General features: G+C 44.9%; 1 protein-coding gene across 10 annotated transcripts in view; it reads right to left on the bottom strand.

Annotated features, from left to right (window-relative positions):
• Positions 1–13,738, bottom strand: part of Sipa1l1 (signal induced proliferation associated 1 like 1) — a 280,284-nt gene that overhangs the window by 32,380 nt on the left and 234,166 nt on the right. For 9 of the 10 annotated variants that reach the window (XM_050164486.1, XM_050164489.1, XM_050164478.1 and 6 more), the window contains 2 exons: positions 6,576–6,722; positions 2,272–2,396 (listed from right to left, as the gene is read on the bottom strand). In XM_050164486.1, coding sequence (XP_050020443.1) covers positions 2,272–2,396; positions 6,576–6,722 — 272 coding nt within the window. The remainder of the gene's footprint in view (positions 1–2,271; positions 2,397–6,575; positions 6,723–13,738) is intronic. The other variant, XM_050164484.1, reaches the window with a different exon arrangement.

The raw sequence follows: 13,738 nt of genomic DNA, 5'->3' as shown, positions 1-13,738 counted from the left end.
ACCTAACTTACTCTTCATATATTTTGCCTAGGATGGCTGTCAGGTATGTCTAACCTGAGGTCTACAGGACACATGAAAACTGAGGACGGCTATGAATGTAACCAACAGGAACAAAAAACAGTAAACACTACAGGATTTTCCTCTCCCTCTCTCACAACAGGGTCTTACTATGCAGTCCTGGCTGACCAGGCTGGCCTTGAACACACAGAGATCCTCCTGCTTCTGCTTCCTGAGCACTGAGATTGAAGGTGTGCACCACTATGCCCAGCCACATCATTATAGGATTTTTCCCCCTTTTCTTTATTTTGTAACCTGCCCAAGTAGCTTTTGAGTGTGACCTTCACAGATAATCAATTTTCAAATGATTTCAGTTGGCAATTTCAATGCCAAAAAGGTGCTGGACATCAAACAAGCCCTGGATTCCTTATGATGTAACAATTAGGGAAGGCTAGGGGGCTGGAGAGATGGCTCAGTGGTTAAGAGCATTGCCTGTTCTTCCAAAGGTTCTGAGTTCAATTCCCAGCAACCACATGATGGCTCACAACCATCTGTAATGAGGTCTGGTGCCCTCTTCTGGCCTGCAGACATACACACAGACAGAATATTGTATACATAATAAATAAATAAATAAATATTTGAGGAAAGGAAAAAAAAAAAAAACAATTAGGGAAGTCTGGCTTGTTCTCCTGGAATGCTGGGATCCCAAAAATAAGAAATGTATTTCAGCATTTTGAAACAGGATCGCACTCTGTAGCCTGTGCTAGCCTGGAACTCACTTTGTAGCCTACTAGAGCTTTGAACTGATGACATTCTCCTGTCAGCCAGCCTCCATGCCCTAGTTTGGGATTAAAGGTATGGTCCCCATGCCTACCTAATGGATTTTGGGAGAAGAAAAGTCATCAAATATACTTCGCATGGTATAGTGAATTCTTCCCAGGCCAGCTCTAGGAGCACCTGACTATCAGTTTGATTTAAAGCTATATTGTACTGGAGGTATGCACCCCAGTATCCTCAGGAGATCCATCCAAATTCACACTGGCATCATGAGCTGTGAAGATGCACTACACAGAAGGAGATGCAGGAGGAAGAAAACTGGAGAGCACCTCATGTGAGGAGATGAAGAGGATGTAACTATTCTTCTGGTCCCCAGACCTTCTGATTCCCGTGGAAGTGGAAGCATTTGCTCCAGCCTTGGTCAGAGTTTGCACTGGGAGCCAGAACAAGGCACTGATCATATGGATGTTACCATCCCAACAGAACCAAAATACACGGGACTAAAGACATCTGTTGGGAGCAGGGAGCAGACAGAAGATGCTCAGGTTTTCTGAGTTGGGGTGGGTGGGACAAGACTGGGAGTGACAGATGGACTCAATAACAAAGCACACTGGAACAAAGCCTGTCTTCAGGACCTAGGAACCACATTCTCTTCATCAACTTTCATGTATTTACTTGGGCACAGTCATTTGCACAGGCAAACCTATTTATTAACCATTAGGTTCTTTGCCTTAAATGTTTGTTTCAGGCATGAAATGTATATCTCTTTATTCCATAACAATGCTTTCAGAAAAAAGAAAAAGGACTGCAGGACGGAGGCACAGGATGACAGGACACAACCAAGTTTCTGATGTATGAATTAGATCGGCATCAAATTTTTGGTCTATCTGTTAAAGTTTAATCACTGAAATGACAAAAACTTCATTGTCACAAGCAGTGTTCACAGTGCCACTGGAGACAGGCTTCTCCTCCGCATCCTCAGAGGGATATGTACCTGAACAAGGCCCCACTGAACTCACTCCATTGTGCCGTTCTGTTAAGAAATTTTCTTAGCTGACAGTCTAACAGTGGAGGAGAAAGCATTTTTTAAAATGTCCACCAGGCAGGAAAGGGTATCTAACCAAGATTAAATGTGAACAAACAAACGTTCAGTCTCTTCCTGCCTGTACAGAGATTTCTTTCTCCTTAGAAGTCAACATTAAGGATAATAATAATCTTTCCAGTCACAAGGCAAAACTAAGCAACCAACCCACCCAAGCAAGGTCCTGAGGACACAGGAGCTTCAGCAGACTGGCCATTAAACAGAACCCCTGGTCATTCCAGCTAATGTTTGGGGTCACTGGGAGTCCCTGGGTTTATCCATTGCTCTCATGAGCAATAAGCAGAGATCAGTTCTCACGCACACTTACTAACTAGGGCATCCTTTACAACTCCATGTTTTGACGATATCAAGAGGTACCTTGCTCTGAAAGACTTTAACATAAATCACATACTTACCCATCTGGTCGGCAATGCTGTCCTCACTTCTTTGCCAGCTGGGTGTGGATTTTCCAGTGACGACAATATCTGACTGAGTGTTCTGCCTGTCGATGGAGGCTGGGGATCTTCGGCTAACCCCAAACCTGTGGTGATTCCCAAGCAAAAGCAAGACACATCAGAATCTTTACCCACAAGGTGGAGTCCTGGTTCTGATGACAGGTATTACCAGTTTCTGCTTGCACGTCTGTGCATGTAGAAATATCTCTCTGCTCAGGGAGGCAGGCCTATTATTGAAATCAAGTGGTAACTAGGGCAAGGAGCTTGCTAACGAAGACCCAGAGAGTAAGAAACCCAAGTCCACCAGCCCACATAGCCAAGTTCAGACTTCCATTTAGCACCATCCCACTTTAAATCACTCATGCACAGCTTCTGAACAGTACATCGGGGGGGGGGGTCCTCTTAAATCAGTGAGGCACTAAATCATTAAGTTACTCTTGGATCAATTATTTTCTGAGCAATGCACGCTATGATCTGAAAAACAAAGATGACTATCATTTACATCATATATGAGCCACTTTCTAATTATGTGAATTCTAAGTTGCTATTGGGAAGGGCGATTTGGAAGTAGGTAAGCTGGCATGTAAAATGGTATAATATCTACTTTTTGAAAGAAATTTAGCTATTTAGTGAGCCAGTTTGATTTTCCCCTTGAAAAAATAGTAATGTTTATTTTAACTAAATAATATGAAACCATGTCTCTATCAATATCAGCAGGAATGCTGATATAAATTCTGAGACTAGAAAGGGCCAGAGTATAGAACTCAAGTATTTATGTAGAAATTTACTCTATTTTTCATGTTTACTGTGGTGTTTTGAATAAAAGTGGCCTGCATAGATGCATAGGGAGCAGCACGTTAGGAGGAGTGGCTGGAACAGGTATTGGAGTAGGTGTGGCATTGTTGGAGGAAGTGCGTCACTAGAGGCAGGCTCTGAGGTCTCAGATGCTCAAGTCAGGCCCAGTGTGTCATTCTCTTCCTGCACTTACAGATCCAGATGTAGAACTCTTGGTTCCTTCTCTAGCACCATATCTGCCTGCACACCACCAGCTTCCCACAATGAGGATAATGGACTAAACCTCTGAAAGGATAAGCCAGACCCAATTAAATGTCATGGTCATGGTGCCTCTTCATAGCAATAGAAACCCTAACCAAGACAATTACTAACTAATTTCTAAAAAACTTAGTAAATAACATAGGCCTCTATAGGTTCTGTATCCACTGATGGCTGGGCTTTCCCTGTGATAATGGATACACGGCCATATCCTACAGGAGCTATATTGGGAAGTGGGGGGCCCTGGGAGTGAGCAAATATGGAGCTGAGATGAGACTGGTGACCCAGGAGAACTGAAGAAAATCCCTGAACTCTGCCTCATTCTCTTTGCACACAGCATGGCAATTGGTGTAGGAGGTCCTTCTGTCTATGTGTTGCTTTCATTCATTAGTAAAGGAACTGCTTTGGGCCTATAGCAGAGCTATAGGGGAACAGAGCTAGTCAGGGAAAACAAAATGGGATGCTGGAAAGAGGAGGAGAGAGATGCCATTGATCTGTGGCCAGAGGTAGATGTGCTGAAACTTTGCTGGTAGACCACGACCTCATGGCGATGTACAGATTAATAGAAATGGGTTAAATTAAGATGTAAGAGTTAGCCAATAAGAAGCTAGAGCTAACGGGCTAAGCAGTGATTTAATTAATACAGCTTTTGTGTGATTATTTTGGGTCAGGGCGGCCGGGACGAACAAGTGGTTCCTTGCTGCTACAGGCAATTCCACTACAGAACTCTAGATAACAAAATCTAGGCAAAAAACTTAGAAAGTACAGAAGGCTACAGAAATATTTACTGCAGTAAAATATTTAGGAAATTATCTTCCTAGTTGCTGTGGCAAATGCTGCTTGGTTAGAAGCACCTATGTAAGGCTTACTGTGAAAAACCATCTTATACGTGCAGGCAGCCCAAGAGAGAAACCTTGATTTATAAGAATATTAGGGAAACAGAGATTCACAAATCTGCTTTCTCTCCCCGAAGCAGTGAGAACTCTCAACACTGACCCTTCGGTCCTATTCTAAATGTACACCAAAGGAAGGCTTTTCACAAACAGGGTAAGGATGCCAGTTAGGCACAGATTCCAGTCTCACTTTCCTCCCCCCACCCTTTGGTAGCAGATGAAATTAAACTTTCTCCATCTCAGAATTTAAAGGAGATAGATTTTTCTATGTTCAATTAAGTAAATACGATTACACTTTAAATTCTGCCTTGAAAAGCATTTCACTTCTTACATGTGTGTCAGAGAACCTAAGACAAACATCTTGTCCCTGAGGGATTTAGATAAAAGGTCTAAATCTCACACTTGGCCTCATTTTAGAGGGTCTTGTAGGAGACACACTTGATGCTTGAGGCACTGGTGGTCGCTGAAAGCAGTTTAAAGCAACCACTCGGCTCACACAGGACACATTCAGTGGCCAGGCATGCAGTCACCTAAGCTGCCCACTTCTTTATAGGAGGCTAGCACCTCTCAAAGAAACTTCTTCACAATGGGCTGGAATCTGCTCCCAGCCGCCATCACAGACAAGTATTAACCCTCACCAGGGGCTCGCGGTTTTCAATATCAGCTACAACACTAATGTCTCCACTTACTTTGCTGATATACTTTTAGGGGATATCACAGACAGAAAGATTTTATTATTGTTAGCTCATTTACATTTCAGGGCTCCAATAATGATGAAGGTATGCTGACTTCTTCATTGCAAAGGCAAATCATACCATTTAAAATCTAATTTAAATAAGAAATAATTAGTTGGGCTTGTGGTACGATATAAGTGACTCACAACCTCTCTGCAGGGACTGATGAAGAAAAGCTAAAATTATTTTCTAGTCATCACTGAAGCAATTACAGTAAGATATGTGCACTTCAAACAGGCTACTGGGGAGACAGCAAGGTGGAGAAGGCGTATTCTAGAGTGCTTTTATCACCACCTTCTCTTAATATAAACATTTAACACCACCAGCAAAATACTCATATTCAATATGAAGAACAATGGAGGAGCCGGAGGATGGCTCAGCGGTTAAGAGCTCCAGATCCTCTTCCAGAGGAACTTGAGTCTGATTCCCAGAACCCACATGGCGGCTCACAACCATCCATACCTCTATTTCCTGGGGATCCGATGCCCTGTTCTGATCTCCAAGGGCACCAGGCATACATGTGATACATATACATACATAAAGGAAGAACACGCACACATACAAATAAATCTTTTTTAAAAACCCACTACTATGATAGTGGAGAAATCTCAGGAAAGTAATCAAATCACAAGTCCATCTGTCAATCAGTCTTTGGGAAAACGCAGACCAAAACCATTCAACATTTTGGTGGTTCAGGTCCTTTCTCAGAGACAAGAGAGAGAACACACAGCTCAGTTGGTTCTCTTATTCTGGGCAGCGGCAGCTTGTGTGTGCTATGCTTTATTTCTGTGCCCATGACTTCCAAGCCCTGATATTTGAGCCTCCTAACCCAAAGTGAACTTTAAAATAAGATACAGTTCCTTCCCTTTTAAAATTTTGTTGTTTTCTAGTGACACTGAAGAAAAAACCTAGGGCCTCCTGCTAGGTGAGTGTGCTAATCTGGGTTATAGTGACAGCCTGCACTGGGAGCTCTGTCAGTGCAAATGGTTACTTTTGGGCATTAGTGTCAATGAGGAGTAAAAAGAAAACAACTAGTTGGTTGTACACCCTTAATCCCAGAACTCCTAGAATTTGGGAGGCAGACACAAGCAGAACTCTGAGTTCGAGGTCAGCCTGGTCTACAGAGTGAAATACAGGACAGCCAGGGCTTTAACAGAGAAACCCTGTATCAAAAAACCAAGTAACAACAACAACAACAAAAAAAAAAAAAAAAAAAAAAACCAACACAGGTATTTTACAAAACAATTTTAAGCGTGGGGTGTCATTATCTGTCTATCAGCAGCAGTATGAACTCCAGCGCAAGCAGGGTTTTTGCTGAGTTCACGCTGGAGGAAATACTAGGAAACTACAAAGTCCTTCTGGCGACACTAAATGATACGTACGATGGAGAAACTGATGGTATTTGACTTTGCTGCCGCACTGGTCATCTTATTCAGGTGCTCTGACCACTGGGACACTCTTCTATCTGGAGCATTAGCTCATCTTCCCTGCAGGTTTAATGGATGTTTGTGAGGCCTGCCTGAGGGATATCATTCTATATGTCTAAACCACCACTCTCCAGGGGACCAAATGACATCAGACCTACCCTTCAGGCATGGACTTTTGTCTGTAGGTACCACCACCAGAGCCAGTCTCACTGGATGAGGACAGGTTGCTGGGGGAGTTACGGCACTGGGATCTTGCCAAAGCCATGGATGAGACTGTCACATAGATGTCCGAACCAGGAGACAGCCTGCAAAGTGTGAAGCAAAAACATGAAGTCAGCAACTCATAGAGAAAAAGCCCAAGGTGAGTGCATGGCAGAGGACATCATAGAAATGCCACAAAGGCAGTGGCCTCGTGGACATGTGAAAACAATCGAAGCTCACAAGAGAAACCTCCGCCTAACACCATTCCTGAGGGAACAGCTGGAAAACGGACGTGCAGGATGTGGAATCCACAAAACAATTACAGGGGGAAGGACCTAGAAAACACACATGCTTCCAAAAGCTGCCAGGATTCAGTCAGGTGCAGTGCTATGCAGTCTCCAGGTCGGCAGAGCAGAGGATAAGGGAACCCCGGCGGCATTAACCAGCAGTTGGTTCCAAAGCCCCACACTGCCCATCGCAGGGCCACTGCGAGAGCGTCCTTCTCCTGCCTGTTTCCTAGCTCATTACCCAAAGTTCGCCATATTCCGGCCCTGACAACTGGTTTTTATAATTTTGGTTGATAGTAGCATCACACTAAGAATTTCCACGGGGAAAAATTCCTGGAATTGCACTGTAGGATTTTCACAGCAGGAATGTGCTGTCTTGGCCACAGCATACCATACCGGTCAGCTGACTCTAGGGCGAGGCTGGAACTCTGTGGGCAGGACAGACAGAGTCTCACTCAACGTTCTCCACTCTAGTAGCCACAGGGACATCTGCCTGCTGACAACTGTGACCAGGCTTAGTAACAAAGCGAGCACCTGCAGATGCCTGGACTCCCCCAGTAGGGAGGGCTGCTCCCATGGGATAGCTGAGGAAGTGGGTTCTAAGTCATTCATCCCAGGCCCCAATAGACTGTGTTTTATGTGAGCTGCTGTCCACAGAGAAGGCAGGGATGGCTTCTACTAATGAGATAGTCTGTACGGGTTTGACATGGTCAACAGACTTCTAATGAGAATCCATTAAGTTCCAAGCAGAGTGGAAACCCTGAGCCAGAACCTGGCTGTTGGAATAAAGCCATTTTACAGTGAGTCTACAGATGGGGAAGGAGTTTCGCTCAGAAGGTGGCAGAAGGGCTAAAAGAGCCATACCAAGATGCTTTTCTAGTGGAGGCAGAGCAAGGACAGCTGCTATGAGTCCAATTCCGAATTCATCCACGAGGCAGATCTGAGTTCTCTCAGGCTGTTTCCTAGACCTGGCTTCTTAATCCTCTTCTAATTCAAATCAAGCTTCTTCAAAAGGAACAGCTTCCTCCCGGTGCCACAAATGGGACTGTCCTCCTCTATCTGTTATATCAAGCTAAGCATCTTGGAACCATGTTTCCCTTTCTCTCTCCGATCTTCCAGATTTAACTATTCTAACCAAGCTGCACTTTTGTGTGCTACACACGGACTGTGTCCTAGCTCCCTGGGTACTAGCTTTGAAAACACAAACATTGAATCCAGGATCCCACCATGACTGCCCCCTTGACCTCTTTCACCCTAACGGTCTCTGACTTCCAGGCTCCGTCCATGCCACCTCTCCAACAGCGCCTAGAAGTACTCTTTCTCCATGTGAACCAACCCTAGAAGCTTCCCCAAAGTTTCCCTTTGTCTACAGGATAGACAGCCCTGTTACCATCTCCAAGTCCTGAACCACCTGGCACTATTCAACTCTCTCCTCCATGGCCCCGTGTCTTGGCTCTGGATAGGCTGACTGTGGGCCAGAATTCAGAGAGCCACCACCCTCACACCTTTACACATCTGCTGTCTATCTAGAAAGCCTTCCTCTCTTCCTCCTAACCCCCAACTCCAGTATTATATCTAGACGCACAGAGCAGAACCTCTTCAAACCCCACAGTGGACCATTCTGTCTCCCCGCAACACTCTGTCCCGACGGCACAGGACGGAGCCCTATCTTTATTTTACATGCATGAGTATTGTGGCTGTATGCATACAGGTACACCACTTATATATCCCTGGTACCTGTAGAAGCCAGAAGAGGGTGTTGGATCCCTGGAACAGAGAGTTACAGAGGTTGTGAGCCACTGAACCTAGGTCTTCTGCAAGAGCAGCAAGTACTATTATTAATCACTGAGCTACTCCTGACCCCCTCCCCACTTTGTCCCAGTGAGGGGTTCTTACTCATGGAAGATTTAGGATGGCTAAAGCTATTATAAGCTGATCAGCATGCTGAGACAGCAATGGAGTTCCAGGGGCTAAGACAACAGCAGAAACCATCACTGTCATAGATGCAAACAGAACACTGAAGATGCTGCTCTAATATGAACTAGGACAAGCAGAATACTAGTGTCTGGGGACTGTGATGGAAAGCCAGGCCAGGCCACCTGGAAGCACCTTGCCCCATGATCACAAGCCAGGCTCCTCAGTGGTCAATGTCTGACCACCACAGGGTTTATCATATACACACAGGATGAAAGTACACACAAGGGTCCCTCAGACACTTGCTCTGCGTTCCACCACTTGAAGAGAAAAATCTGTGCCCACATGGCATCACCTGTTCTGGTATCACCACACGGACCTTAATGAGGATGCCAGGGTCCAGGCTGTGTCTGCAGGCAGCTGTGTGCTTAGTGCTTAGTGGAACCTAGTTGAACCTTGTCTAGGGTACTGGTTTTCTTTTTGGATTTGCCTTTATTTTATTTTATTTTATTTTATTTTATTTTATTTTATTTTATGTGAATGGTATTTGGCCTGCATGTGAGTCTGTGAGCCCTATATATGCAGTGCCCACAGAGGCCAGAAGAGGGCATCATATCACCAGGAATTGGAGTTAGAGACAACTGTGAGCCGCTTTGTGGGGGCTGGGAACCAAACCTGATTCTCTGAAAGAGCATCCAGTGCTCTTACCCAATGAGCCATCCCTCTCGTCCCCAGTACTGTGTTTTGATAGGAGAATGATCAAGACATATCTGAGTACCAAAAAATGGATGTTCCTATACTGTGTTTTCCTAAGATTTTTCTCAGATGTCACAATCCATTCAGATATAACCAGGGCTGGAAGGGAGGAAGGGGAAAGAGCAAGTCACAAACAAGAAAACTGAGTAAGAATGAGGGAACAGCACAGACCCAAGGCACCGTGATGCCACTTGCCTTCCTGCCCCAGAGTCTGCCTTCTGTATGCACCTAACATAGACAGACCAGATGTGTTTACATTTTACACAGCTTTGATACCGTCCTGCAAAGAGGAAGAGATGCTATAGAAAACATGGGGAAATGATTGTGAGGGCAGGATATGAGGGCCAGTGGGACATCTAGGCAGCTGAGTCATATCAACAGGAATGGTGAAACGCTTACGCACATGGCTCCTTAGGCAAAGTTAAGATAGAACTTTTATCTTTGGCTTTAGAACTGGCTTTCTGTAGCCTGTTCTCCCAAGTATACATTAAACTAAAACACTTCAAGCTCGTTCTCAACATCAGCTCTTTTACTTGGCAAATGTCTCAGAAACTTCTATTTGGTTACTGGAGTTGTCCCAAACTGAAAAGTCTTTCCAGGAGGCTGGCGTTCATTCCAGCTCTTTTCTGTATTTATGGAAGTCAATGGTGGCTTTGTTTTCTGACTGTTCACACACAGAGGACACGCACAGAGCAGCTGTAGGAAAGCCACCCCAGTGTGTTTACATCTCCAGATACATGAACGCTGGGCAAAGAAAAATTAAAGTCAGCTTTATTCCGTGATGCACAACTCCGCTGTTTTCAATACTATGACCCTGATGCCAACACACCAGTGTCTAAAAGGCCTGTTCAGGAGTGAAGGTGTGACTGTTTGCTGTCAGCAGTCCAGCGCTATAGAGCCAGACTGGTTATTGTCCTGCGAGCTCCCCCGCCACTCTGAAGTGTGCTCTGGTTGCCTGGGTGCCAGCAGGCCGGCTCTGCAGAGCTGGAGGCTAGCTGTTGCTGGGCACTGTGCCATTCTGAAGGGATGCTCTGAAATGGGCAGCAGTCTCTTCTCATGGGCTCTCAGCACACTGACCTCCCTAGACTGTGCTGGGCCCTCACGGCCTAAGCACACCTGTTTTAGGAACTGCTGTGCCCAGTACCTTAGAGTAAGGCCATGGAGCCTTTTCCTCTAAAATAACTTCCTGCTTTGTTCTGTTTTAAAGAAACCAAAACACTGAATATTAATAACCACACAGGTTTAGAGAATGAAGATTAACTACCTTTTAATTGCTATGAAATCTATAATCTTATAGAAAATAAATAATAACCTTGTGGAGGGACAGAGAATAATACTGGGTGTTATTCCTCAAGTATTGCCCTAATACTTATTTATTTTGAAACAGGTCTCTCACTGGCTGCTAGGGGTGAAGTCATCAATAGTCTTCCAGCTACGAAGTCTGTGAACTGCAATAATGACCAGTGCTGCAAGATATGCTTATGGGTACAATAGAGGCACAAATCTTACCAGCATAACCAGCCACTTTCTGGCTGGATTTCAGGCCTGCTCCACAGGAGGAAACACATGCCTGGTATCACAATCTAGTCCAGGACTCATGGTTGAACCTATCATTTTGCTAAAAGGACACAGTATCAAACTGCACTCTAGATTCCCATCTCTCTACCCACAGATCACTGCAGTGCTCAGATAGCATCAGAGAAGTCTCTGTGCAGTGGGTAAACACAGAAACTCATAACTGGTCAAAGGAAAGAGAAAAGTGAGTATGGATTGTTCAGTCACAAATGGGACAACTATTCCAAACCCCTTCTTCAAGCTCAAGGACTACAGTAGAAGAGGCAGAGAGATTGCAAGAGCTAGAGGCCAGGGAGGAATAGAGTGAAACAGTGACTTCTGGACACGACAGGGTAACTGCACTCATGAACCAATAGCAATACAAGACCTGCACAAGAACAAGCCATTCAATGCTCTAGCATAGAGCGGGGAGAAATTCCTAAGTTCCTGTTCCTAACTGCATGTGTTGGTTTGAATGAGAATAGCACCCTTAGGCTTGTATGTTGGACTACTTGGCCCCAGTCGGTGGAACTGTTTGGTAAGGATTAGGAGAGGTGTGTCCCTGTAAGTGGGCCCATGCCATTTACCGCTAGTGCTCTCGCTTCTCTGTCTCCCCCACCCCACTGCTTCCTCTTCTAGATCAGATGTTAAGTCTCAGCTACTGCTCCAGTATGCCCGTCCTCCCCGACGACACGTTCTCCGCCACAATGAAACTGCAAGCAAACCCCTAATCAAATGTTTTCTTTTATAAGTTGCCTTGATCATGGTATCCCTTCACAGCAATAGAAAAGTAACTAGGATACTGAGGAAACATAGATAGCTGATGGCTTCTGGGGGAGGGGAGTCAGTTTACTCCAAGTGTGGTCCCTGGGAGGTGCACCACACTCCAGCAGATTGTCTCACATCCCAAAGTTGGTGGGAAGCAAACACTGAACTTGATGGGTTCTTTAAAAATAATAAATATTAAAAAGTTTTTTAAAAAGGACATGAAGTTTAAGGGGAGGAATCTGGGGGGAGGGCTGGAGGCAGGGGAGGGACAATTATGATCAAATACAGTGTGTGAAATTTTCAAAGGATAAAATTATACTAAAGAAAATTACCAAGCCTAAATCTAAGATATATAATAAAATAATCCATGCCTAGCACTGCCAATGGACCAACCCACAGGCCTCCAGTCGGTGTGCACAGCAGTGATTCTTAAGATCTACTGTTCCCGACAGGGACTGATTACAATTTACCAATCCATCAGTAAGGACTTCTCAATGCCCAAATAGTTAGTAGTATGATAGTTTCCTGAGTATTTACGATTAATTACACTTCCATTTCCTTCTTTTTACTCCAAAGTGACAACGCTGCCCAGACATATCCACAGTGACAAGGCCCTCTGTCGCCCAAGTGCAAGCGTGGACGGATGGTAAAAACAACCGAGAGGGTCTCAAACAGCAGCCGTGACTGACAAATTAGATACCCGAGTCCATAATTAAGCACAGCATTTTGCCACAACTTAGCAATTAAAATGCTATCTACTCAGGGAACAGGACCAAGCTAGCTGTCCTCAGCAGTCTACACTCCAACCAGGACTCTTCCAGAATGATTAAAAAAAAAAAAAAAAAAAAGAGTTCTCTAAAGCAAATGAAGGTTACAGAATGACCGTTCTACCCAGTAGTTTCTGCACAGGTTGTGCTCAATTCAAGCAATCCATGGTCCTCTTTCATACATTCCTACTGCGTGCTCTGTGAAGAGCTGCTGTTGGCCCCAACCTCAGCTCATCAGCTGTTCAGCCAGGGTCTAGACACAGCTGTGAGCATTCACAAGCTGGGCACACACCATGGGTGCCTCTTGATAAGAATCAATTCTACAACTAAGGGTGTTTCCGGAAGAGGGAAAGAAAAACAAAAATAACTGTAGGCAGGACCCGTCACTTTAACTTGTGGGATCCAGCATATAATGAAAAACGAGGTTCCCACGTTCAAACAGTCCAAATTTCCAAAACCAATATTCCAAAGACGAAAGCAGAGTACAGACTTGGCGTAAGTGTGGGGCCTGTGTAACTGCAGAGGCCTGAAGCTGACCTCCACTTCAGTGAACGTGACTGGAGCCCATTCAGTACATTAACACGAATCCATTTTCCTAATTTCTGTTGAGTGGTAGCGGGTTTTACTCATGCAGCATATGACCATGAAGTAGGCCCTGGAGTCAGATGGCTCAATGCCAACCTCAGCTTCATCACTAACCAGTTGTAACTTTGCACAACCTCTCAGTCACTGTGTGCCCTAAGAAGACTCATGCAAAGACCCAAAGGTGGTGCAGATGAACTCAATGGTCATCTAAAGAACTTTAGAGAGACCCAGGTAAGATGTGACAGTCGAAAGCGAAGCATAGGGTGCCTGAGATCAATTACCAGTCAGATCTAGTTGGGAACACAGGGGAAGAGGAAGCTCTGATGAAGAAAATACATTTGACATGGAAATTGATATGGGAAGCCAAGTCAGTCACAAAAGTCAGAAGGACCATGTACGTGTACGTGTATAAGGGGTAGAGGTTGCCCTCCATGGTGGCGTGCTGTGCTGGGGCACTGGAAGCCACAATGGGAAGGCTCCACCACAGGC

This window comes from Alexandromys fortis, unplaced genomic scaffold (assembly GCF_014885135.2).
Source record: "Alexandromys fortis isolate MF-2015 unplaced genomic scaffold, M_Fortis_MF-2015_v1.1 scaffold_159, whole genome shotgun sequence".
NCBI lineage: Eukaryota > Metazoa > Chordata > Mammalia > Rodentia > Cricetidae > Alexandromys > Alexandromys fortis.
Note: the sequence above shows the minus strand (reverse complement) of the source record. Positions and strands in the feature narration are given on the sequence as shown.